This window comes from Hyperolius riggenbachi, chromosome 2 (assembly GCF_040937935.1).
Source record: "Hyperolius riggenbachi isolate aHypRig1 chromosome 2, aHypRig1.pri, whole genome shotgun sequence".
Lineage (NCBI taxonomy): Eukaryota > Metazoa > Chordata > Amphibia > Anura > Hyperoliidae > Hyperolius > Hyperolius riggenbachi.
Window position 1 is genome coordinate 157717672 of NC_090647.1, and position 27221 is coordinate 157744892.

Here is a 27221-nt window from a genome sequence, read left to right on the forward strand (position 1 = left end):
AGTTTTATTGCAGGATTTGTATGGGCTGTAACAAAGCAGTGTTTTTTAAAGGCTATTATGCTGTTGCTTATCTTTTAAAGCGGAGAAGTTCTGAGTTCAGGTCCACTTTAATAAAAAGGATTGATTTGTATATAAAAACTCAATGTCCCTTTTTTTCCTATAAAAAAAAAAAATACTTAACCTTTAAATCATTTGGTCAGCCATGATTAGGATTTTTAAAATGTCTAAAGAAAAAAAACAGATTTGTATGAAGTATATTCCAAACTTAAAGGGAACCCGAGGTGAGAGTGATATGGGGGCTGCCATATTTATTTCCACAATACCAGTTGACTGGCAGTCCCCCTGATCCTGTGTCTCTCATACTTTTAGCCATAGACCTTGAAGGAGCATTCAGCAGAACATGTACTCTGACTCCACTGACTGGATTTACTGGATTAGCCATATGCTTGTTCCAAGGTTTAGACTCGCACTTCTTATGCCGAATATCAAAAGGGCTGCCAGGCAACTGGTATTGTTTAGAAGGAAATAAATATGGCAGCCTCCATAGCCTTCTCCCCTGGTGTTCCCCTTAAGGAAGATTGAATAAGCATTTAGCTTTTTGCTACAGAGTCACATAATCCACTCTAAAAAAGTATACATGCAATGTATAATAATTGCTAGAATCGCATAACCATTTACCTTTGCAGATGAAGTCTGAAAAAATATTTAAAATAAAACATTTGCATTGAGATAAAATGGAGACTCTTAATGCTATTTAAAGGATACCCGAGGTGACATGATGATAGATATGGGTATGTACAATGCCTGGCACACAAATCACTATGCTGTGTTCCTTTTTTTTTTTTCTCTGTCTGTCTGAAAGACAGGGAAGATCCACGGTAGTTACTAAATACAATAAAAACACTAATCCACTTACCTGGGGCTTCCTCCAGCCCGTGGCAGGCAGGATGTGCCCGCTCCGCAGGCTCCCGGTCTTCTCCGTTGGCGCACCCGACCTAGCCAGGCCGGCTGCCAGGTCGGGCTCTTCTGTGCTCCAAAGTGCATCTCACTTGGGTGCGACGTCCATGGACTGTACTGCGCAAGCGCAATAGTTCTGCGCCTGCGCAGTACAGCCTGGAGGACGTCCGATGACGTCCGCGTGCCTGCGTGAGGCGCACTTTGGAGCGCAGAAGAGCCCGACCTGGCAGCCAGTCTGGTCAGGTCGGGTGCGCCACCGAAGAGAAGACCGGTTTTCCCCATGCGTCCTCCACTACAGTTATGCGCGATATGTATATTTAGGCATATGCTTACTTGTACTACTGTACTGATTTGTATGTGTTGATTTGCATGCATGTGTTTGTACCATCTCTGACCCTGTATGAGCCCAGAAAATGGCTTCTGAGAGTAAGAAAGAGATATAAAAAGGTTCAATAGTTCATAGATTTTAGCTCTGGCATACTTCAAAGAATGTGTCATTGAACAAACGCAATAAAACAGATAAAACTTAAAAAGTAGATTTAAACATAAAACTATGGAATATCTTAGTAATTTTCAGGAGAAGAAAGGAAGATACAATTGTTTTTCATTCGTTTATTTTCATCTCGGGTGTCCTTTAAAGTAAATTTAGGTACCAGGGATCTATTGAATCTTGACAGCCTACTAACCCACTATCCAATCCCACTATTTGCAAATCTGTTCTTATTTTGGAGATATTTTAAGGGTGTGCATACTTGTTGCTTTACCCTTCAGTTCAAAACTTATTTCTGTATTATGAGGTTTGAACATGCATCAGCACTGCCTGATTTAGTAAACAGGACTTCACACGTCATATGCTGCTTACTGTAAGTAATGCCAGTTTCTGCTTTTTCATTGCTCAACACAACCTGTCAGAACGCTGGTTGATATTTAGTACTGTTCACTGTCAATAGCTCTTCCCTTTTTTGGCCTAGAAGTGGCCGCTAACAATTTTGGTATATGTCGTGGTTACATAAAATACCAGTTATTGTTCACACATAGTTTCCTTCTAATAAGCTGCCAGTTTCTGCCCACAGTGCAGTCTGTGAAAGGGACAGCAGAATAAGCTTGAATGAATGGAAAAATGGCCCACTTTTTTTTTTTTTTTTGGTCAGTTCTGTGGAATATGTTGCCATGGTGATTAAAATTTCTTTTACTAATGAGCTGTATCATTTAGTGTTTTGTTTTTCTTTTCTATACCACACAGCATTAAAACAGCCTTTGAAGCTGTGCCCTCCCACCTGACACGGGAGCTCCATCACTTCACCTTACATGACTTGAGCAGCATTAAACAGAGGACTCTTCTGCCAACCCTGAGAGAGCTGCTAGCTATTGCTGTGGCTCACGTAGGTGGCTGTGAGGTATGTAGCTATGACTTCTCTATCACACCGTGAGCTCCATTCACAAAAGCGTGATAACTATCACAGCCGTTAGCACGCGATCTGCCACTCGCAGAGCTTTTCGTGAACTAACGCTGTTCGCGTGAAAAGCTCTGCGAGCGGCACTTCGCGTGATAACTGCTGTGATGGCAGTTATTACGCTTTTGTGAATAGAGCCCCATATCTTGTCCATCCAATTGCTGGGGAATACTGCTGCACCTTTGTCCAGTGATCACTTCATTAAAGGGAACCTAAACTAAGGATATGATTGATTTTTTTTTTTTTTTTTTTCATTTTTAAAATACCAGTTGCCTGACTCTCCTGCTGATCCTGTGTCTCTAATACATTTAGCCACAGCCCCTCAACAAACATGCAGATCAGGTGATCTGACTGAAGTCAGACTGTATTAGCTACATGCTTGTTTCAAAAGTGGGATTGAGCCACTACTGCAGCCAAAGAGATCAGCAGGGTGCTAGGCAACGGGTATTGTTTAAAAGGAAATATCCCTATCCCTCTCAGTTTAGGTTTCCTTTAAGGTTAATGAATTACACTAGTAATAGCTGCTGAATTCACTACTGTGGGTTGCTGCTATATTCTGTAATAGTGGAAAAGGTGTAGAGAGAACTCCAGCTTGCATGCAAATGTAATGCAAATTGTATGCAGCTTAGTACTGCACCAGTCCAAATCAGCAGGGAGTGTATCCAGCATGGACATGGGCCAGTCAAGTGCAATTTGCATTAAATTTGCACACAAGCTGGAATTATCCGCATCTTGTTGACCACATCTCAAGCAGTGTATCTAGTACTCTAGTACACAGTGGATGGTTCCTCATGAGCCAGAGCACCAGCAACTCCACCCAGAGATCTGTGCTTTGAGTCATGGTATGCTACAGACTAAAAAAAACCTCCTCCATTCCCAACCTAAAGGAATTGTACATTTATCAGTAGGCTGCACATGCAGTCCCTCTTTCGTAGTTGCGGTACATAGTTGCATAGTTATTTGGGTTGAAAAAAGACATACGTCCATCGAGTTCAACCAGTATAAAGTACAACACCAGCCTACTCCCTCACATATCCCTGTTGATCAAGAGGAAGGCGAAAAACCCTTACAAGGCATGGTCCAATTAGCCACAAAAGGGAAAAAATTCCTTCCCGACTCCAGATGGCAATCAGATAAAATCCCTGGATCAACATCACTGGGCATTACCTAGTAATTGTAGCCATGGATGTCTTTCAATGCAAGGAAAGCATCTAAGCCCCCTTTAAATGCAGGTATAGAATTTGCAATAAATACTTCCTGTGGCAATGCATTCCACATCTTAACCTAATTTGGTTCCTGGACGTAGAAACTACGTCCAGGAACTATGCGCGCTCCCGCGGCCGATCGCGTGCACGCACGCTCCCGGCCCGCGGTTCGTTAGCCAGGCAATCAGTGAATCGGGCTATGGTGCCCGATCACTGATTCCTCTCCCCCGCTGAAAAAGCGACAGCTTCTCTCGGAAGCTGCGCCTTTTCTGGCTGTTCCCTCCCCGATGCGTCACTCTAAGCATGTGTTACGCTTAGAGTGACGTCATGTAAACAAACGCATGGCCGCCCTCTTGTGGCCAAAAAGTAAAACTACAACAAAAAGTGAAAAAAATTTAAATCAACACACAATTACATTAAAAAAATATGGTTTACATCCCACCCTCCCAAAAATACCCAAATAAAATGTTTAATATAAAAAAAAAACCCATTACAATAAAAAAAACATGTAAATATTTACCTAAGGGTCTAAACTTTTTAAATATCAATGTAAAGATGAAATATTTCTATATATTTTTTTTTAATTTTAAACTTGTAAATAATGATAGATGCAAAACGGGAAAAATGCACCTTTATTTCCAAATAAAATATTGTCGCCATACATTGTGATAGGGACATAATTTTAACGGTGTAATAAACGGGACATATGGGCAAATACAATACGTGAGTTTTAATTATGGAGGCATGTATTTTAAAACTATAATAGCTGAAAACTGAGAAATAGTGAATTTTTTCTGTTTTTTCTTATTCTTCCTGTTAAAATGCATTTACAGTAAAGTGGCTCTTAGCAAAATGTACCACCCAAAGAAAGCCTAATTGGTGGCGGAAAAAACAAGATATAGATCAGTGCATTGTGATAAGTAGTGATAAAGTTATAGGCTAATGAATGGGAGGAAAACATTGCTGAAAGTGAAAACGACGGAACGCGAATGGGTTAATAACTCTTACTGTAAAGAACCCTTACCTAAATAAATGGCTAAAACGTTTTTTCTCCATGCGCAGATCATGTCCTCTAGTCCTTTCTGGATGGTGTAATTTGGTTTTAATTATATGACCAAAGTGATAATTGTAATTGGGGGGGGGGGGGGGGGGGGGCTATAGCGTGGGGGGACAGAGAGTGGCGGTTGGGAGACAGAGCCATGTCATTAGGCAGAGAACATGGCTCTGTCTGCTGTCAAAGCCCTCTATCATCACTTTGGGTCCTAATATTTATTGCCCATATAGTTATATTAGCAGTGAGGCCTGGCACCACCACTCTAAGGATGCCACACTGACAGTTGGACCAGTGGGGGAGTAGGGGTCCTCTTGGCTTTTAATTCAGCCAATCATTTTTACCTGGTCGCTCTGATAAAAAGGATGGCTTCTGCTCATATTTGAGTCAGGTTATTTCCAAGAGAATATGGTAGATGTAACCAAAAAATCCTCGGTTTAAATGGTGTATAATGCAGTTGTGCTTTCCCACATCTGACATGGTTCCCACATCTTTCACCAGTTCCTATTTTTTAATCCTTTCGAAATCAAGACAAATAACTTTTTTTCTATGTCAAATATAGCTGCCATCTGTGAAAGATATATATGTATGTATGTAATCTGAAGTGACTGTTAATGGAATGCATTTTGTTTTTTTAGGTGTGCCAGGCTAAGGGCTTTATATGTGAGTTTTGCCGCCGTGATGATGTGATCTTTCCATTCCAGACGGACACCTGTAACAGATGTGAAGGTAAGTTAACCACTTGAGGACCTAGGGCTTTCTACCCCTTAAGGACCGGCCACTTTTTTTCCATTCAGACCACTGCAGCTTTCACGGTTTATTGCTCGCTCATACAACCTACCACCTAAATGAATTTTGGCTCCTTTTCTTGTCACTAATAAAGCTTTCTTTTGATGCTATTTGATTGCTCCTGCGATTTTTACTTTTTATTATATTCATCAAAAAAGACATGAATTTTGGCAAAAAAATGATTTTTTTAACTTTCTGTGCTGACATTTTTCAAATAAAGTAAAATTTCTGTATACATGCAGCGCGAAAAATGTGGACAAACATGTTTTTGATAAAAAAAAAACCCATTCAGTGTATATTTATTGGTTTGGGTAAAAGTTATAGCGTTTACAAACTATGGTGCCAAAAGTGAATTTTCCCATTTTCAAGCATCTCTGACTTTTCTGACCCCCTGTCATGTTTCATGAGGGGCTAGAATTCCAGGATAGTATAAATACCCCCCAAATGACCCCATTTTGGAAAGAAGACATCCCAAAGTATTCACTGAGAGGCATAGTGAGTTCATAGAAGATATTATTTTTTGTCACAAGTAAGCGGAAAATGACACTTTGTGAGAAAAAAAAAAAAAAAAAAAGTTTCCATTTCTTCTAACTTGCGACAAAAAAAAATGAAATCTGCCACGGACTCACCATGCCCCTCTCTGAATACCTTGAAGGGTCTACTTTCCAAAATGGGATCATTTGTGGGGTGTGTTTACTGTCCTGACATTTTGGGGGGTGCTAAATTGTAAGCACCCCTGTAAAGCCTAAAGGTGCTCATTGGACCCCTTAGCGCAGTTAGGCTGCAAAAAAGTGCCACACATGTGGTATTGCCGTACTCAGGAGAAGTAGTATAATGTGTTTTGGGGTGTATTTTTACACATACCCATGCTGGGTGGGAGAAATATCTCTGTAAATGACAATTTGTTAATTTTTTTTACACACAATTGTCCATTTACAGAGATATTTCTCCCACTCAGCATGGGTATGTGTAAAAATACACCACAAAACACATTATACTACTTCTCCTGAGTACGGCGATACCACATGTGTGGCACTTTTTTGCACCCTAACTGCGCTAAAGGGCCCAAAGTCCAATGAGTACCTTTAGGATTTCACAGGTCATTTTGAGAAATTTCGTTTCAAGACTACTCCTCACGGTTTAGGGCCCCTAAAATGCCAGGGCAGTATAGGAACCCCACAAATGACCCCATTTTAGAAAGAAGACACCCCAAGGTATTCCGTTAGTAGTATGGCGAGTTCATAGAAGATTTTATTTTTTGTCACAAGTTAGCGGAAAATGACACTTTGTGAAAAAACACAATTAAAATCAATTTCCGCTAACTTTTGACAAAAAATAAAATCTTCTATGAACTCACCATACTCCTAACGGAATACCTTGGGGTGTCTTCTTTCTAAAATGGGGTCATTTGTGGGGTTCCTATACTGCCCTGGCATTTTAGGGGCCCTAAACCATGAGGAGTAGTCTTGAAACGAAATTTCTCAAAATGACCTGTGAAATCCTAAAGGTACTCATTGGACTTTGGGCCCTTTAGCGCAGTTAGGGTGCAAAAAAGTGCCACACATGTGGTATCGCCATACTCGGGAGAAGTAGTACAATGTGTTTTGGGGTGTATTTTTACACATACCCATGCTGGGTGGGAGAAATACCTCTGTAAATGGACAATTGTGTGTAAAAAAATCAAAAGATTGTCATTTACAGAGGTATTTCTCCCACCCAGCATGGGTATGTGTAAAAATACACCCCAAAACACATTGTACTACTTCTCCCGAGTACGGCGATACCACATGTGTGGCACTTTTTTGCACCCTAACTGCACTAAGGGGCCCAAAGTCCAATGAGTACCTTTAGGATTTCACAGGTCATTTTTGTTTCAAGACTACTCCTCACGGTTTAGGGCCCCTAAAATGCCAGGGCAGTATAGGAACCCCACTAATGACCCCATTTTAGAAAGAAGACACCCCAAGGTATTCCGTTAGGAGTATGGTGAGTTCATAGAAGTTTTTATTTTTTTGTCACAAGTTAGCGGAAATTGATTTTAATAGTTTTTTTTCACAAAGTGTCATTTTCCGCTAACTTGTGACAAAAAATAAAATCTTCTATGAACTCACCATACTCCGTACGGAATACCTTTGGGTGTCTTCTTTCTAGAATGGGGTCATTTGTGGGGTTCCTATACTGCCCTGGCATTTTAGGGGCCCTAAACCGTGAGGAGTAGTCTTGAAACCAAATGTCGCAAAATGACCTGTGAAATCCTAAAGGTACTCATTGGACTTTGGGCCCCTTAGCGTACTTAGGGTGTAAAAAAGTGCCACACATGTGGTACCGCTGTACTCAGGAGAAGTAGTATAATGCGTTTTGGGGTGTATTTTTACACATACCCATGCTAAGTGGGAGAAATATCTCTGTAAATGACAATTGTTTGATTTTTTTACACACAATTGTCCATTTACATAGAAATTTCTCCCACCCAGCATGGGTATGTGTAAAAATACACCCCAAAACACATTATACTACTTTTCCTGAGTACGGCGGTACCACATGTGTGACACTTTTTTGCAGCCTAGGTGCGCTAAGGGGCCCAACGTCCTATTCACAGGTCATTTTGAAGCATTTGTTTTCTAGACTACTCCTCGCGGTTTAGGGCCCCTAAAATGCCAGGGCAGTATAGGAACCCCACAAGTGACCCCATTTTAGAAAGAAGACACCCCAAGGTATTCCGTTAGGTGTATGGCGAGTTCATAGAAGATTTTATTTTTTGTCACAAGTTAGTGAAAAATGACACTTTGTGAAAAAAAAACAATTAAAATTAATTTCCGCTAACTTTTGACAAAAAATTAAATCTTCTATGAACTTGTCATACACCTAACATAATACCTTGGGGTGTCTTTTTTTTCTAAAATGGGGTCACTTGTGGGGTTCCTATACCGCCCTGGCATTTTACAGGCCCAAAACCGTGAGTAGTCTGGAAACCAAATGTCTCAAAATGACTGTTCAGGGGTATAAGCATCTGCAAATTTTGATGACAGGTGGTCTATGAGGGGGCGAATTTTGTGGAACCGGTCATAAGCAGGGTGGCCTTTTAGATGACAGGTTGTATTGGGCCTGATCTGATGGATAGGAGTGCTAGGGGGGTGACAGGAGGTGATTGATGGGTGTCTCAGGGGGTGGTTAGAGGGGAAAATAGATGCAATCCATGCACTGGGGAGGTGATCGGAAGGGGGTCTGAGGGTTTGGCCGAGTGATCAGGAGCCCACACGGGGCAAATTGGGGCCTGATCTGATGGGTAGGTGTGCTAGGGGGTGACAGGAGGTGATTGATGGGTGTCTCAAGGTGTGATTAGAGGGGGGAATGGATGCAAGCAATGCACTGGCGAGGTGATCAGGGCTGGGGTCTGAGGGCATTCTGATTGAGTGCCCTAGGGGCAGATAGGGGTCTAATCTGATAGGTAGCAGTGACAGGGGGTGATTGATGGGTAATTAGTGGGTGTTTAGGGTAGAGAATAGATGGAAACACTGCGCTTGGGTGGTGATCTGATGTCGGATCTGCGGGTGATCTATTGGTGTGGGTGGGTGATCAGTTTGCCCGCAAGGGGCAGGTTAGGGGCTGATTGATGGGTGGCAGTGACAGCGGGTGATTGATGGGTGGCAGTGACAGGGGGTGATTGATGGGTGGCAGTGACAGGGGGTGATTGATGGGTGATTGATAGGTGATTGACAGGTAATCAGTGGGTTATTACAGGGGAGAACAGATGTAAATATTGCACTGGCGAATTGATAAGGGGGGGTCTGAGGGCAATCTGAGCGTGTAGGCGGTCGATTGGGTGCCCGCAAGGGGCAGATTAGGGTCTGATCTGATAGGTAACAGTGACAGGTGGTGATAGGGAGTGATTGATGGGTGATTGATGGGTAATTAGTGGGTGTTTAGAGGAGAGAATAGATGGAAACACTGCGCTTGGGTGGTGATCTGATGTCGGATCTGCGGGCGATCTATTGGTGTGGGTGGGTGATCAGATTGCCCGCAAGGGGCAGGTTAGGGGCTGATTGTTGGGTGGCAGTGACAGGGGGTGATTGATGGGTAATTAGTGGGTGTTTAGAGAAGATAACAGATGTAAACAATACATTTGGGAGGTAATCTGACGGCGGGTTTGCGGGCGATCTAATGGTGTGGGTGGGTGATCAGATTGCCCGCAAGGGGCAGGTTAGGGGCTGATTGATGGGTGGCAGTGACAGGGGGTGACAGGGGGTGATTGATGGGTGATAGGTGATTGGCAGGTGATTGACAGGTGATCAGTGGGTTATTACAGGGAAGAACAGATGTAATTAATGCACTGGTGAATTGATAAGGGGGGGTCAGAGGGCAATCTGAGCGTGTGGGCGGGTGATTGGGTGCCCGCAAGGGGCAGATTAGGGTCTGATCTGATAGGTAAAAGTGACAAGTGGTGATAGGGGGTGATTGATGGGTGATTGATGGGTAATTAGTGGGTGTTTAGAGGAGAGAATAGATGTAAACAATGGATTTGGGAGGTGATCTGATGTCGGATCTGTGGGCGATCTATTGGTGTGGGGGGGTGATCAGATTGCCCGCAAGGGGCAGGTTAGGGGCTGATTGATGGGTGGCAGTGACAGGGGGTGATTGACGGGTGATTGACGGGTGATTGACGGGTGATTGACGGGTGATTGATGGGTGATTGACGGGTGATTGATGGGTGATTGACGGGTGATTGACAGGTGATTGACAGGTGATTGACAGGTGATCAGGGGGATAGCTGCATACAGTAAACAGGGGGGGTGGTCTGGGGGGGGGTCTGGGGAGAATCTGAGGGGTGGGGGGTGATCAGGAGGGGGCAGGGAGCAGGGGGGGGGGATAAAAAAAAAAATAGCGTTGACAGATAGTGACAGGGAGTGATTGATGGGTGATTAGGGGGGTGATTGGGTGCAAACAGGGGTCTGGGGGGTGGGCAGGGGGGGGTCTGATGGGTGCTGTGGGCGATCTGGGGCAGGGGGGGGAGAAATCAGTGTGTTTGGGTGCAGACTAGGGTGGCTGCAGCCTGCCCTGGTGGTCCCTCGGACACTGGGACCACCAGGGCAGGAGGCAGCCTGTATAATACACTTTGTAAACATTACAAAGTGTATTATACACTTTGTATGCGGCGATCGCGGGGTTAACATCCCGCCGGCGCTTCCGTATAGCCGGCGGGATGTTGCGGCGAGCGAGCGGTGACAGGCGCCGGCGGAGGATCGCGTCACGGATGACGCGATCGCTCCGCCCATGCCCTTAAATGGACCGCCGCCTCTGTGGGTGAGGCCGTCCTGCAGGGCTCCACTTCCCCGCCGCCCCTGTGTAGTGGGCGGTCGGGAAGTGGTTAAATAAGATGAAATTTCATGCTTTCAGAATGACATCTGAGCTTGTCTGGGAAAAAAAAATTGCTGAGCTGTAAGGGGAGGACCTTGCGTTAGATGAGCATTTCATGCTGGTCTGTATACGCGTCACAAAAGCCAAGTCGCGTTACTAAGCCTCACCGGCGGTATCCGGGAAAATGTCACCAGAATGTCTGCAGCAGCCCCAACACTCACTCCCTGGGCTCCAGCGCTGTAATTTTCCCTCTGTCCTCAGTGGCGCTTTAACACTGTAGTGAAATTGCAGACTGCGATCTCACCAGAGTGGTTTAGGCCTCGGAGGACAGGAAGGAGAATGGCTACCGACGTCTGGATCCCCCGGGAAGTGAGTAGATGCACCTGTTGCGCTCCATTGACCTTCATTGAGCCTTCGGCGGCTAGCCCGAGCATAGTTCGGTATTAGCGCCAGGGAGGCTAGTCAGAGAAAAGAGGTTGTCTTTGTTGTAATTGATACCAAAAAAAATAAAAAAAATTCTGTTCATGAGTTTCCATAGGCTTTTCCTGTGGCCTAATGTTGGCCATACACTGGCAGATTTACCGGGCAGATTTTTATTTAGGCCTCTTTCATACAGGAGGCAGTGAATTCCCCACTTGTCAGCTGCTCCTGTGCATCGGCTGGGTGATTGCTACCACTCGGTATTCATTGCGTTTCAAATGCTGCCATTCAGCTGCATTTTAATTGCACCTGAAAGGCAGTTGTGGGCGGATGCTTGAACTGCCTAAGGAAACCAGGGCTGTGGAGTCTGAGTCCTTTTCGGTAACTCGGGTCTGAGTCGGTGGTTTCATAAACTGAGAAGTCTGAGTCAAATCATTTTTGTACCAAATCCATAGCCCTAGTAAGAGACATTTTGGGTACCTGGAGTCGGTTGTTTCATAAACTAAGGTGTCGGAGTTGGATGAATGTTGTACCGACTCTACAGCCCTGGAAACACAATTCAGCCTCACAAAATCGGCCTACCAGCAGCAAGACTAGAGATCTGACAATTTACTATATTGGCCTCAAACATCCAATCAGGTACTGAGAAAAAAATAGGATCGTGACGCTTCAGTACTATTTACTATGCAGTGATTACCTGCAGTATTAGTACAGTCTGTAGATCTGACTAGTGTTTCTCACTTCAGGTGTCCTTTAAAGGAACCGGAATTGAGAGAGATATGGAGGTTATGGCCCTTTTGATAAAGGGCCTTTGCCCGAAACGTCATGCTGTTGCTGTGCTCTTGTATTACTGCTTTTTAAATGCAATAAACAGATTGCCTAGCATCTATAAAGGGTCGAGTCCTATTGGGAAGCATGTACACATATTGGATCCACAAGGAGGAATGATGGACCTCTAGGCCTAACGGGACTCCCCGATATATATCACTTTTTATCCCAGAGGCGGGCAGACACACATTAGATCGCGAGAGATATGGAGGTTGCCATATGTATTTCGTTTTAAACAATACAAGATGCCTGGCAGTCCTACTGATCTGTTAGGCTGCAGTAGTGCCTAAATCACACACCTAAAACAAGCATGAGGTTAATCCAGTATGACTTGGTGCAGAAATCCCTGATCTGCATTTTCTTGTTCAGGGTCTATGGCTAAATGTATAGGCCAGAGGATCGGCAGGACAGCCAGGCAATGTGCATTGTTTAAAAGGTAATACATATGTCCTCCTTATCCCTCTAACTTCAGGTGTGCTTTAACTTCTTGCCGACCGCTTCACGCCGATGGGAGTGGCCGCGGCGGCAGCCCCAGGACCGCCTAACGCCGATCGGCGTAAAGTCCCGGGGCTTCAGTTTGCAGGAGAACGTGTGCAGGCTGCGCGCATCTCCTGCTTGGGGAGCGGAGCACCACCTTCAGTCTCCGAGCGGTGATCACCGCTTATACTGTTAGACAGCGAAACTGCCATCTAAATACCGGGTACAGCACTGCGATCTCCAGCAGCGCTGTACTGGGGACAGCCGCGTGACGCGGCTGTCCCCTTTTGAGTCTTGCCGGTGATTGGCTGTCATAGGCTAAAGCCTATGACAGCTGATTACGCTAATTGGCTGGCGGGGGGAAGAAATAATAAAAAACAAATTTATTAAAAAATAGACCTAAACAAACATCCGGGGGGTGATCTGACCCCACCAACAGAGAGCTCTGTTGGTTCTGAGAAAAGGGGGGGAAATCACTTGTGTGCTGTGTTCTGCGGCCCATGAGGTCCTGAAGAGGTTAAGTAATGCACAGTTGCTGTTTCTTACCACGATAATCTCGCCATCCCTTTGTACTGAAACTTGAAAAGTGCAGACAAATTTGAACATGACAATGGTGCAATGTTGCTCTGTCTATTCTGACTGCCACTGTCCTACATGATAACTAAGGCGGTTTAGGCCTGTACTGTGGCAATAGACTGTTAACAAGCATGCAGGTCAGATGTTTGACTGGATTAGTTGCATGCTTGTTTCAGGTGTGTGAGTCAAACACTTTGAGCTCTATTCACAAAACTTCTCATGCATGACTTATCACCTAATTAATAAAAATAGCCTTTCAGCAAATTTACAAGCAAAATAATCACTCAAAGTAAGTTGTTCCTGATTAACTTCATTTCAATATTTCTTTTTTACTTTGGGAGCTTAAAAATGTAACATTGATAAGGTGAAAACAGAGAACAGGTGAAAAATCTTTGTGAATCATACCCTTTGCTGGAAATTGTATGTGTAGTATACACTCACCTAAAGGATTATTAGGAACACCATACTAATACGGTGTTTGACCCCCTTTCGCCTTCAGAAATGCCTTTGTGGCATTGATTCTGATACTGAAAGCATTCTTTAGAAATGTTGGCCCATATTGATAGGATAGCATCTTGCAGTTGATGAAGATTTGTGGGATGCATATCCAAGGCACGAAGCTCCCTTTCCATCACATCCCAAAGATGCTCTATTGGGTTGAGATCTGGTGACTGTGGGGCCATTTTAGTACAGTGAATTCATTGTCCTGTTCAAGAAACCAATTTGAAATGATTCGAGCTTTGTGACCTGTTGCATTATCCTGCTGGAAGTAGCCATCAGAGGAAGGGTACATGGTGGTCATGAAGAGATGGACATGGTCAGAAACTATGCTCACGTAGCTGTGGCATTTAAATGATGCCCAATTGGCACGAAGGGGCCTAAAGTGTGCCAAGAAAACCTCCCCCACACCATTACACCACCATCACCAGCCTGCACAGTGGTAACAAGGCATGATGGATCCATGTTCTCATTCTGTTTACGCCAAATTCTGACTTTTATCAAGACTCCTCAGACCAGGGAACATTTTTCCAGTCTTCAACTGTCCAATTTTGGTGAGCTTGTGCAAATTGTAGCCTCTCTTTCCTATTTGTAGTGGAGATGAGTGGTACCCGGTGGGGTCTTCTGCTGTTGTAGCCCATCCGCCTCAAGGTTGTGCATGTTGTGGCTTCACAAATGCTTTGCTGCATATCTCGGTTGTAACGAGTGGTTATTTCAGTCAACGTTGCTCTATCAGCTTAAATCAGTCAGCCCATTCTCCTCTGACCTCTAGTATCAACAAGGCATTTTCGCCCACAGGTCTGCCGCATACTGGATGTTTTTCCTTTTTCAAACCATTCTTTGTAAACCCTAGAAATGGTTGTGCGTGAAAATCCCAGTAACTGAGCAGATTGTGAAATACTCAGACCGGCCCATCTGGCACCAACAACCATGCCACGCTCAAAATTGCTTAAATCGTCTCTTTCCCATTCTGACATTCAGTTTGGAGTTCAGGATATTGTCTTGACCAGGACCACACCCCTAAATGGATTGAAGCAACTGCCATGTGATTGGCTTTAATGCAGTTATCTAATCAACCACTCTGCTTTTTGGTTTTGCACTTGTATGACTTTAGATGCTATTCGAAAAGCTGTGAGTCTTGGGTGGTAATGAGGTTTCTCTACCCATAACTGCATAAAATGTCAATTAAGGCGGAGCCAGTGGATTCAAGTGATGACCGTCATAGTGCAGCACCTGCCATAAATGATCTTTGATACTCTAAAGCTACGTACACAAATGCGACAACGATCGTTCGTTGTGAACGACAAACGAACTTTTAATTGACGAAAGAACGACCTAAGTTCGTTTTTAAAGGTGTGTAATGATCTGATCGTTAGAACGTTACGTTATATCACATGAGGCAACTATTGCGCTTGTGCATAAAATGAAAAGTTCCATGGAGAAATAGTGAAATGCGCATGTCAAGCCTAGTACGAACGACAGTTTCCAACGATGTACTACTTTTGCAAACGATCGCCGTTGGAAAAAATCTGCCAAGATCGTTCGTTTTTTAACGATCTAGCTCGTTCGTCAGACGTAATGGTCGTTGGTTCCTTTTTTTTTTTTTTTAAACTATAGTCATTTGAAATGATCGGAACGATCGTTTCAAACTACTATAGTCGCATGTGTGTACGCACCTTTAGGCCTTGAGCCCACTACAAAGCACTATCACAAACTCTAGCGATTTGTGCTAGAGCTTTGCATGCAATTTTGGGAGCCAATCCCCCCCCCCCCCCCCCCCCTGCTCCTATACATTACAGTGAAAATGCTGCATGTCCTGCAGTTGCGATTTGCCTAATCACAATCGCTGTAGTGGAATCTGTCCCATCCGTTTACATTAGCAGGGATCGCTTTCAATTTGCTAGCGATTTCCCTAAACGCTCTAATGGGTTCCAGCCTGCATGCGACATTTGTATGTGGATGTATAATGTTAATGAACTTTCATAACATTTCATTGTCTAACTTTGCTTTTTGTAACTCATGTTTTTCCTTTTTACAGCTTGCAAGACTTGCTATCACAAGAGGTGCTTCAAGAATAAAGAATGTCCAAAATGTATAAGAATACAGGCTCGGGAAGCCTTGAGAACGGACTCCCCACTGACATCTAGTGGTGAAATGGATCTGAGCTCCACTCAGTAACCTGCTCAAATGCTCCAGTTTTTTTTTGTTTGTTTGTTTTGTTTTTTTATCATGTAGAATGGAAATGCACAAGGATCACTTTAAGTGGGATTTTTCTCAGGCATTGGCCACTTTGGCTGTTTTTACTTGAATATATTTTTTAGGTCAGTAAATATATATTTTAAGTTTTGCTGTGAAGATTGTAGTTCCATTTCAAGATTGTTTTTTTAGAGGAGCTTAGGAAAATGGAGGCTTTGCTCATTGCAGCCAGTTAGTTCCGATATCAAACTGGCTGCTGTCTGATTAGCTGCTATTGTTTGCACCTGGAGTCCTTTCTTCTTCACTCTAACAACGGGCAGCGCATTGTATGTTGGCGTGAGGTAGACTTTGTCTCTGGCTGAATACTGAAAGCAGACCTGAAATTTTACATCTTCCCTTTTTTGTTCACCCTTTAACCAAATTCCATTACCACTAAAATTGTCGTCTTGTCTGTTCCTCCAAGGTTAAAATGATCTCCATATACTTCTCCAATGTTCTCCTTAGGAGCAAAAATAGTGCTATACATACTTCCACGTGTTCTTTTAATGTGTAAACCTCTAACTTCCAGGAAGCAAAATTGGGTACCATATAATTTTATTGCACATATTACATGTTAAGCACCCACAAGGCTTCTGCTGCCGGCATGTGTTTGTCTTTAAGCTGTACGTTTAAGCTTGGGAAACACTGTAAAGGTGGCCATACACTTATAGATTTGCAGCAGATTTGACCATCGGCTAGATTTCTGTCAGATGCCTGTCAAGTTGAATCTGACAGGAATCGATCTGATGTGGCGCACACACTAGGAACAGATTTCCAATAGATTTCAGAATGAAATCTATTGGAAATCGATCTAAATGCATTATTCATTATTGGACCATTAGATCCAATGCAACTCTATGGGCCAGCGATCTGCTGCCAGCCGCAGATTGACCTAGATTTTCCATCCTGTCAGATCAAATCTATCAAAATCTGCTGAAAATAAATCGATAGATTTGATAGAATCGATTTCTGATCGATTCCATAGAATCAATCGATGTATGGCTGAAATCGACCAGTGTATGGGCCCTTTTAGACAGGTAAACAATCGAGATCTTCCAGATAGCGGTCATTTACCTGGTCTGCCACATTGCACCATCAGACAAGATTCAGTAGAAATATTGTCTAATATTAATCACACCGCCACTAGCTTTGTATTGCCTGATCTAGTACAAAGCCATGAGGATCACTCACTCCTGCACATAGACCCCTTCACTCCCTGCACTCCCCAGGGATCAATTGGGCACAGTAATGGGCATATCTGATCAATATGTTAACAATATTACTTGTTTTACTTGATTTTTTTTTCTTTTAGACTTTGCCTGACAAATCTGAAAAATATAACGTGTTAGATGACCCAGAAAGACTTCTCCTATTACGACAGATTTTATACCAAATATATAATTCTTAGGAAAAACAGAAAAGGGAAAGGGTGCATTACCGATCTAATGAAATACATCAGTAGTGCAGCTACAAATCCTACCTCTTTTTACTTCAGGTCTGCTTTTTTTTTATTAAATTTCGAGAGAAGTGCAATTAATCAATTGAAGTGTTACTTAAGTGTTAGTGTTAACGTTTTTCTTACATAGTGTTAATATAAGGATTTTTAATATTGTGGCATTTTTTTATTTTTGTTAAACACCAAATTTTACTGTGAAGATTTCCTCTGGTGTTTTTATAAGATAATTTTAGATTTTTTAAAACATGATTGTACATGAGTACATAACTTGTCATTATTTTGTTTCATATTAAAAACCTGAGAAATCCGTGCTTGTGTGTTTTTTTTTTTGTTTTTTTTTAATTATTAGTCCTTGTTTTATAATGTGCACAAGTGTTTGGAACCAGTAGAAGGAGGGACTGGCACCATCAGATAGTATTATGCTCTTTTATTTCTTATCAGGCAAAACGGCACAGATCTGCAACGTTTCAAAGCCAACTAACGTTTCGCTTCTTCATCAAGCTATGCTTTCTGCATACAAATTGCAAATGACTATAACTGCCTTTATATAGTGCACTTGGTTAGGGAACAGCCAAACCATACTTAAACAGCTACAAGCCAATCACTGCGGCCCTTGCCTTGCCGGACCTGATGGAAAATTACATGGCTGTTCCACCATTGGTAACCGCTGCATCTCCCCACTCCCACATACACCTGTTAGCTGAAGCCGCATGGAAGTTGGCATGACCCAGGGTGGCCAATCAGAGGCCTGGAAACAGTTAATCAGTATCATTTATTTTGCCAAGCATGACTGGGTTACGCCCGGAATTGGGTTTGGCACTTACATAGCTCAGAATGTCAAAAAAAAATGACGACGATAACCATAACAGACTGTGGTGACTAAGCACCGAAAGGAGGTGGTGACATAGTAAGATGCAGTAACGGGATTTCCAAGACCAGGCACATTTTTGCTAAAATGGCCACTGCAGCTTTAAGGCCAAGCAGCAGGGCCGCACAATACAGCACACAAGTGATTCCCCCCCCTTCTCTCCCCACCAACAGAGCTCTCTGTTGGTGGGGTCTGATTACCCCCCCCTGTTTGTTTTTATTTTTTTAAATCAAGATTTATGTTCACTTTTTTTTTGTTTTTGTTTTTTTTACTATTATTGTCCTCATATGTCGTCAGCAGGGCCACAACCAACTAACGGGATTTCCTGTTTGGCTTCCCCCGTCGCCATGGCGACGATCGGGATGACGTCAACGACGTCGTGAGGTCAGAGGGAGTCCCGATCCACCCCTCAGCGCTGCCTGGCACTGATTGGCCAGGCTGCGCATGTGGTCTTGGGGGGAAGAGCGGCACGGCGGGTAGCAGCGAATCAGCGCGGTATATACACGCAGCTAGCAAAGTGCTAGCTGCGTGCAACAACAAAAAAATTATGCAAATCGGCCCACCAGGGCCTGAGAAATCCTCTGTGGCGGCTAACCCCGAGCTCAGCTCGGGATTATCCCCCAGAGGGTTAAATGCAAATAAATGCATGGCAGATAAATACTATAAAATAGAGGACTATAATTACAAAGGCGTAGTGTATTGACTAGACTTCTGAACCAGGAAGTCCAAACGATGCTGCAGTTTGAAGTCTAGTATACAGTATTGCCAGCAGTTCCTGTGCTGCAGTCCTTGTTTTACAACACAAGATGGGTTTTCTCTTTTTGTTGTTCCTGAGCTAATTATATGTGCATAGATAAATGTACTTTTCTACCCTAAAATTTGTTTGCATACATGCCCATTTATGCATAAAGCGCAGCAATAGTGGTATTCCACTCGCCTTGCCGGGATTCACACTCGCCAAAAAGACCCTCCTGGTTCTAAGTGCTGTCTCATGGTAACATTGCCTCTTGATCATAGGGGGTGCTGTTGCTATAAGATGGGACGCTTAGGACCATAAAGCCTCTTTTCCACGGACTGGTAAACTGTGCACTCAGCAAGCAGATACCGGGCAACAACAAGCAGCTACCAGGCAACAGTGAGCAGCTGTGAGATTTTGAGAGGCATTGTACTGCCTATCAACAGTCTGTGGAAAAGAAGCTTAAAAGACATTGTGGTACATGTGGATCCCCCGCAAGGTGAGTTGATTACTACTCCCGCTGCACTTTCTGCATGCTCTCTCCCCAGCTACTTAAAGTGGGTCTCTCTGGCTACCCAAAGGGGATGCTCTAGCTGTTTAATGGGGAGGGTCTCTGGCTACATAAAGGGGGTGATTTCTGGCTACTTTCACAGTGGGCTCCCTGACTACCTACATGGGTGGGGGCTCTCTGGCTACCTATACTGGGGGGGGCATTTTATATTGGAGGGGGGTGCTACATCTAGCTACCTAATACTGGGGGCTCTTGTGGCTACCTATGTTGAGTTGGCCACAACCAACTAACCAATACTGGGAGTGCCTGTGGCTACCTATGCTGGGGGGTGGGGGGGGGGGGGGGGGTGGGCTGCATCTGGCTAATACTGGGGCTCCTCTGGCTACCTATACAGGGTGGGGGGGGGTCTCCTTCTGGCTAGCTATATTGGGGGCTACCTAATACTGGGGGGGCATCTCTGGCTACGGCATTGCAATACTGTCTAAATCCATGCAGCGGGGGGCGCACAATTTACACACCCTTGCCCTGGGAGCTCTATGGCCTAGGTGAAAGTGAGCGGGCCAACGTTGTTGCTGGCAACGTGGCCAGGAAAAAAAAATCCTGCAGCACCTGGGGTTCACAGCCAATCCCCCACACAGCTACCATCCAGGCCTGAATCCGATTAGTTACCGTGAACTGAAGAGTGGGCACTTTCGGCTTGGTGTGGCTGCGGGTGAGTTCCAAGGCATCTAGCAAGGGTCTTGAAGGTGAGGGGGTCAATGGGTTACAGGCAAAGTGGCCAGGTAAAAAACAGGGCCTGCTGCACCTGGGGTACATGGCCAGTCTCCCATGCAGCTACAAGCCAGGCCTGATTCTGCTTAGCTTCTACAATCATACAAGAGTGGGAACTTTCAGCTAATTGTGACCACAGGCAGAAGCCAAGGTACTTGGCCAGTGTCTTGAAGGTGAGGGGGCCAATGTGTTGTGGGAAAGTGGCCAAGTAAAAACAAAAAAAAACCTGCTGCACCTGGGGTTCACAGCCAGTCTCCCACGCAGCTGCCAGCCATCTGACAAGAGCAGGTGCTTCCGGCATAGTGTGGCCGCAGGCATGAGCCATGGCACATGGCAAGCGTCTTGAAGATGAGGGGGGCCAACGTGTTGCTGGCAAAGTGGCCAGGAAAAAAAGCCTGCAGCACCTGGGGTTCACAGCCAGCCTCCAACATAGCTGTGATCACTAGTGTGACCGCAGGCAAGAGCCATGTACGAGCCCAGGTGCCTGGCCAACATCTTGAAGGTGAGGGGGCCAACGTGTTGCTGGTACAATTGACAGGGAAAAAAACCCTGCACCACCTGGGGTTCACAGCCAGCCTACCAAGCAGCTACTAGTTAGGCCTGGACAGGGTCGCCAGCAGAAATTTTGGGGCCACTCACACCATCAGACTTGGGGGGGGGGGGGCTCGGGGGCTCCCGCCCTCCCTCCCTGGGCCCACCCACTAGCCACCCCACCCCCATGTCCGTCCCTGTGCTTCTCTTGTCCGTCTCTGGTCCCCTGTGCCTCTTTTTTTCCCCCTGTGTTATCTCTTATCCCCTTCTGTCTCCGCTCTTCCCCTTGTAGGTGCCCCCAGTATAGGTAGCCATGTATAGGTTCCCCCAGTATAAGGAGCCAGCTATAGGTGGTGTCCCAGTATAGATCAGCAAAATACAGGTGCCCCCAGTATAGGTATTCAACTATAGGTGGTGCCCCGGTATAGCTAGCCTGGTATAATTGCCCCAGTATAGGTAGCCTGGTATTGGCGGTGCACCAGTATAGGTTAGCCAGGTACAGGTGCCCCCAGTATAGGTAGCAAGCTATAAGCTCCCCAGTATCCAGGTACAGGTGGTGCCCTCAGTATAGGTAGCCAGGTATTGGTGGATCCAGTATAGGTAGCCAGGTATAGGTGGTGCCCCAGTATAGGTAGCCTGTAGCCAGATATTGGTGGTGTCCCAGTATAGAAAGTCCGCTGTAGCTGGTGTCACTCTTCTCTCAGTGCTGGAACGCAGTGTGCTGGTGAGTGAGCCACAGGCCCGCAGCCAGCAAATGCGGCTCTTCCAGTGCTTTGGGGGGCCCAGGGCCCCCAGAAGCCTTGGGCCCCTCACTGCAGTGTCAGTTGTCCCCCCCCCCGATGGCTGCCGTGGGCCTGGAGCCATTTAGCTTCCGTGATCTGACGCTTTTGGATTAGTGTTGGCGAAGGCGAGAGCCAAGGCACCTGGCCAGCATTTTGAAAGTGAGGGGTCTAACGTCTTGCTGGCACTGTGGCCAGGAAAACAGCCTGCAGCACCCAGCACTGCAAGGTGAGAGTGCTATCCACTATGCCACCATGCTGCCCATCAAGCTTTAGGCCTTTTTCCCACCAGGACGTTGCGTTTTAGGGGACGTTATAGGTCGCATAACGTGCCCCTAACGCAACGCCTGGTGGTGTTGGAGGAGGACGCTACCTAGAGCTGCGTTATGCAGCTCTTGGTGCGCCTTTTTTGTCCTATGCACTGCTGAGACCACGTGATCGGAACACTCCACATCACGTGGTCCCGCCAGCCAATCGGCGGCTGCTCAGTGCAGTGAATATTAGCCATGTGGCTAAGTACGAAAGCGGACTCTCTGCTCCTCCTCTCATGGCAAAAACCCCCATTACTGAGCATGTGCACACAGTCTAACGTAGAACACACAGCATGCTGCACTTTCTTTGAATGTCCAGTGTTACACTGTAACGCAACGTGGGCACTGTGAACAGCCCATTGATTTTTCATTGCTGTGAGTTGGGCTGCGTTACTGGCTGCTGTAACGTCAGCCTGTAACGTCCCACTGTGAAAGCAGCCTTAAGCTTGGTACACACTTTATATTATGATTGGCTTATCACTGACCAATTTTGCCACCTCCATGTATTATGAGGGTCAAAGGACACTGAATGCTATGATCAGATTGTCTAGGTAAACCCTCAGGGTTCGTTTCCACTAGTGTGGCGTGCGTCTCATAGACGCATGCCGGCACTGAGCGGGTGGGCGGGATTGCAGGCGTATCCCATGAGCCGTGCCATGCACGGCTATGGGAATCGCAGCCTCCGCCGCGAATTCTGTAGGGGGTTCCGGCCCGAATCGCTACTGCAAGCGATTCGGCCGGCGGCGCCGTTATTCCCCATGGCAGAGTTTCTCCGCGCGATTTGCCTGCATTTAAATTCTGCAGATTCGCGGCCGTTTCCGCGGCAGTGGAAACGGGCCCTCATACTACACAAAGCTGGTAAAACTAGTGAGTGATTGGCCAATCATAATTGATGGTGGGCTTGATTCACTAAGGCGTGATGACTGCTGTGTACTATCACAGCAGTTATCACATATCATAGCACTTATCACGAGATAACTGCTGTGATAGCACTTATCGCGCTTTAGTGAATCAAGCCCAATGGCTTGCACGCATGTTTACACGTGCAAAGCTTTTAGGCGTGATAACTGAGTTATTTACGCTTTTGTGAATCAAGCCCAGTGTGTAGTAGGCTTTAGTCTAGTCTTAGTTTCCAGGATGAGAGAAGCAGGGAAATGTCTGATCAGTTGTCTGCTGGCCTGACATGTTCTATCAGCAGCCTGGGCTTGGTTTATGCTGTTGTACAGCAGCAGAGCAGATATGGACAATGAAACACTACGCTTGCACATGTTATGCAGCCTGGAATTCAACCACTGCTGAATATGGCCCAAATCCAGGCTGCATATACTGCAGTTTACATAACATTTTCATGCAAAGATGGAATTATTAACTTCTCATTGACTATCTCTACAGTGGAGAAGAGACAAGAAATAACTTTTCCTGGTTTTCCTGGCGTGTGGTGTTCGCATGAAGCGTTAATAGTTCCTGACTGACGTGGCTGGTTGGGGCCACCTCTGCGGGCAATCTGCATAGCAGCCTTGATCCTCCCCTATGTGAGACCCAGACATCTGGAGAGCTGGATCATCTTTGCCTAGCACTGGTGAAGGGCATAGTTCTTCTAACGCTTCCTGCTCCATCGTGTGCCACACACCGTCCCTCTTCCCTAGCTACAGAATGCTTTGCTAGCTTGTAGGCTAGTGACACATCTGCACAGCACTCTAGCCTGAACTGCCTCCTGAGGGAGCCAGTCCTAATCCTGGTAGGCAATAGAACTCGTGTGTGGGAACGCACCTTCGATCACAGGATTGGTTGAACAGTATTAAACATTTCCAGGTAGCGTGTCACACAGCCTGAACAACCCAGCAAGTTTGTAACACAATATGCTAATCTGGAATGTCAGTCAGCTATAATCGAGCAGTCCGAGGTTTGTGAAAAAGCTAACTGTCTGCAGCTTGGAATTGGGATGACTTGAATTTGGTTGGATTCTAAGCTGCATTCTTTCTGTATTAAATTTGCATGCAAGTCAGAATACTTTGCATTTTATTGAGCAGCATTTAATATATAATAGTTCTAAGAAAAATATAATTCAGCACTATCGTAGGAATAGAATTGTTGTGGACTACACAAATTATGATTGCATTGTCATTAGGTCCAACCTTGTTTTGCCCCAAAATATAGGGTTTTTAAACTCTGCTACAAAGCGCACACTACTCATAGTCGGTTAAAAAGAAATATAGGCAAAACTGAATAATTAAAACAATAATCTATATATGTAATAGAGTAAGTGCATCAACCTTCAAGCAAGAGGAAGTAGCGCCCTGCCCCCAGGGCTGGTCCAAGCAAGAAGAAGGGGCTGGTCCAAGCAAGAAGAAGAAGTAGTGTCATATCAAACCAAGGGCAAAGAGGGATAATTTGCATATTCAGTAGCAGTGCATTGTGGGTAACCACAAATGTTCACTTATAGCTTAATTATTGCAGATTTGCTTCTGTTTTAAGAAGGAAAATTACACCAAGCTTTGCTTTTTTTTTTTTAGTAGGAGGGCTTTTTGGTCTCTTTTATCCTCCTACACATTCTTAGTAGTTTGGGTCACCCTGAGCTGCTTGGTTAGTCTGTTGTACTGGTCCAAGCCCCTTCTCATACAGTCATATCAAATCCTGCTATGTACTGATGAGGACCAAATGTCTGAAATAGGCTGTCACCAATGGGTTTGATCTGAATGTGTAAAACTTAAAGCTGTAGGCTTGCTTGCCTTACCAAGGGTGACAAGGAATAATTTGCATATTTAGTAGCGGTGCATTGTGGGTAATCATAAATGTTCACTTATAGCTGAAATTATTGCAGATTTTCTTCTGTTTTAAGAAGGCAAATTACACCAAGCGTTGATTTTTTTTAGTTGAAGGTCTTTTTGGTCCCTTTTATCCACCTATACATTCCGAGTGGTTTGGGTCACCCTGAGCTGCTTTGGTACTCTGTTGTACTGGTCCAAGCCCTATCTCATACAGCCGTATCAATCCCTGCCATTTACTGATGAGGACCAAAAGTCTGAAATGGGCGTCTACAGGTGGGTTTGATATGAAGCTATATGCTTGATATACATCAGCGGCTCTGGATGCTTGCTTGGTTTGCCAAGGGGGAAAAGGGGTAATTTACATATTTAATAGCAGTACATTGTGGGAACCACAAATGTTCACTTATAGCTGAATTATTGCAGATTTCCTTTTGTTTTAAAAAGGCAAATTACACCAATACAGTGTGCGGCATTGCAGGAAGTGACGACGGTGGAATGCACAATGGAACACAGAAGAGGTGAGTCATCCCTGCCCACTGCCTCTTACTAATAGTGGCGGCTGCTACTGTGCTTAAGCAGGAGGGGAAGAGCACATGGGGGACCAAGGTGAGGGGGGGGGGGGGGGGCTCCTGCTGAGCTTAAGCTGGAGGTAGAGCACACATGGGGGACCCAGTTGAGGGGGGGGGTCCAACCCCCTCCCCGCCGCTGTGCCCAATACCCCCTTCCTGCCCTCTACCCTCTTATGCGGCGTATGCTACGCCGCGGGTCGGCTAGTAGTATTTATTGTTCTATAATTCTATTGTAAATGTAAATGTATCTTTAAAAAGATATCTGCAGAATCCATAGTTTAAGTGTTAATAATTATGAGTAAGAATGCATCAACATTCTTTACCAAGTGTTGCAGCAACATCACCCAAGGAAGAGGGGACTCTATCAATCTTCTGTAGGGGAAAACACCTGGCAACACATCTGTTGGTCTCAGCAGAAAAGTCTTGGCGTCCAGGTGTTTTCCCAACCCAATTATACCCCCTAAACCCTAAGGGCCTGTTTCCACTACTAAGTGATGCGAATGCGGCTACCCATCCGCCGCCGGCTGCATCACTTCCGCATCTCCCGATGCAGAAGTGTATTGGAGGAGATGGGATGCGGCCGTGCGAGAATCTGCAGCATGTTGCAGATTCTTGAATTGCTCCGCACAACATGTACGCAGTGGAAACTTCCATTGCCATGCATGTGTTTCAGGACACCCGCGGTGCGATGCGGCTATGTAGCCGCACTGCACCGCTCCTAGTGGAAACGGGCCCTAACACACGCAAGTGCATATACGGTTGCTGTCGTAGGCCCGTGATCACAGTACAAACCTATGATATCCGCTTCTGCGCAATACAACACAGCCGAGCGTGGACACCTCGTGCACAAGCAATGGATAGCATGGTCTTCGGCCTTCATGAAGTTTGATAAAGACTGGTTAGAACAAGATAAAGGTGGAACAGCAATGGAACAAACATGTTATACTGACCTCAAGTTACCTCCAGAGTAATTCCAGAGGCTCGAGGGTAACTCCAGAGAAATCAAATGTAACTTTATAGATCACATAGGATGTGAACAGCAATGTAATTCATACATACAGTCCATATACGTCACGTGTATCACAAACCATCATCCAAGACTTTCGCTCGCAAGTCCGCGTTGAGGCGTCTTTTTTTTCTGATTCCTGGCGCTTGGGTGGCCGATTTGTTTTTGTGCTTAGCGGTTTTCTAAGCATTTTTTCCGAGCGGTTTTGTAATTCACTCCCTGACGCAAGTCCGGAAGTGAACTCTTTGACCCGGAAAAGAATAAATACAATGTATTTATTCTTAAAAACGCGAATGCAATCGCTACACAAAGCGATTTTGTGAGCGTTTTGCATTTCTCCTATAGTTTCCATGAGGCGGAATCGCCTCAAAAATGGTATACGCACTTACTGAATGGACAGCGCACGACCCGCACTGATATGAACGTTCTCATAGACATTCATTGCACAAGCGTTTGGGCAATTTTAAAAATCGCCCGCGTGTAAAAAAAAACCTGAAACCGCCTGCAGTGTGAACAAGCTCTCAGGGTGCTGCATACACAATTCCAATTTTGATTGGCCAATCATTGACCAATTTTTAACATCTCCATGTAATATGAGGCACAACAGATTTTGAATACTATGAACTATTGGGTAGGTAAGTTTACATGTTGCATGTAGGTGGTAAAATTGGCCATACAAGATTAAGTGTGTATACGTGGTTATCTGAGGAAAAGCCAATCATCTCCACATTAGCTCTACACTTATATAAACACATTTATTGTAATGACTTTCTACCTGGAAATACTAAATGGGACTGATAGTCTGTGGGGGAAAAAAAGGTGATTATCTTAGCTTTATAAAAGGAAGAAAGATATCCCTTCAGACGAGTATACATAGTGGACTAGCAAATGTATGGTTTATCTATAGTGATGGTGACACTTTCCTCCTGTAATCAGAGAAAATAAATAATTTTCCCATTCCTGTTCAAATAGAGTCTGCTACACACCAAATAGTAACTGTCCCCATGGTTACAAAGAAGAGAATTCTGAATGCTCCAGTATCTTTAAAAGGTAGTAAGTGGCTGAAAATT

General features: G+C 44.9%; 1 protein-coding gene across 4 annotated transcripts in view; it reads left to right on the forward strand.

Annotated features, from left to right (window-relative positions):
* Window positions 1-17504, forward strand: part of RUBCNL (rubicon like autophagy enhancer) — a 94634-nt gene extending 77130 nt beyond the window's left edge. For all 4 annotated transcript variants that reach the window (XM_068267744.1, XM_068267746.1, XM_068267747.1 and 1 more), the window contains exons 14-16: window positions 2201-2354; window positions 5306-5396; window positions 15649-17504. In XM_068267744.1, the coding sequence (XP_068123845.1) occupies window positions 2201-2354; window positions 5306-5396; window positions 15649-15788 (385 nt within the window). In that variant the 3' untranslated portion in view covers window positions 15789-17504. The remainder of the gene's footprint in view (window positions 1-2200; window positions 2355-5305; window positions 5397-15648) is intronic.
* Window positions 17505-27221: the final 9717 nt, after the last annotated feature.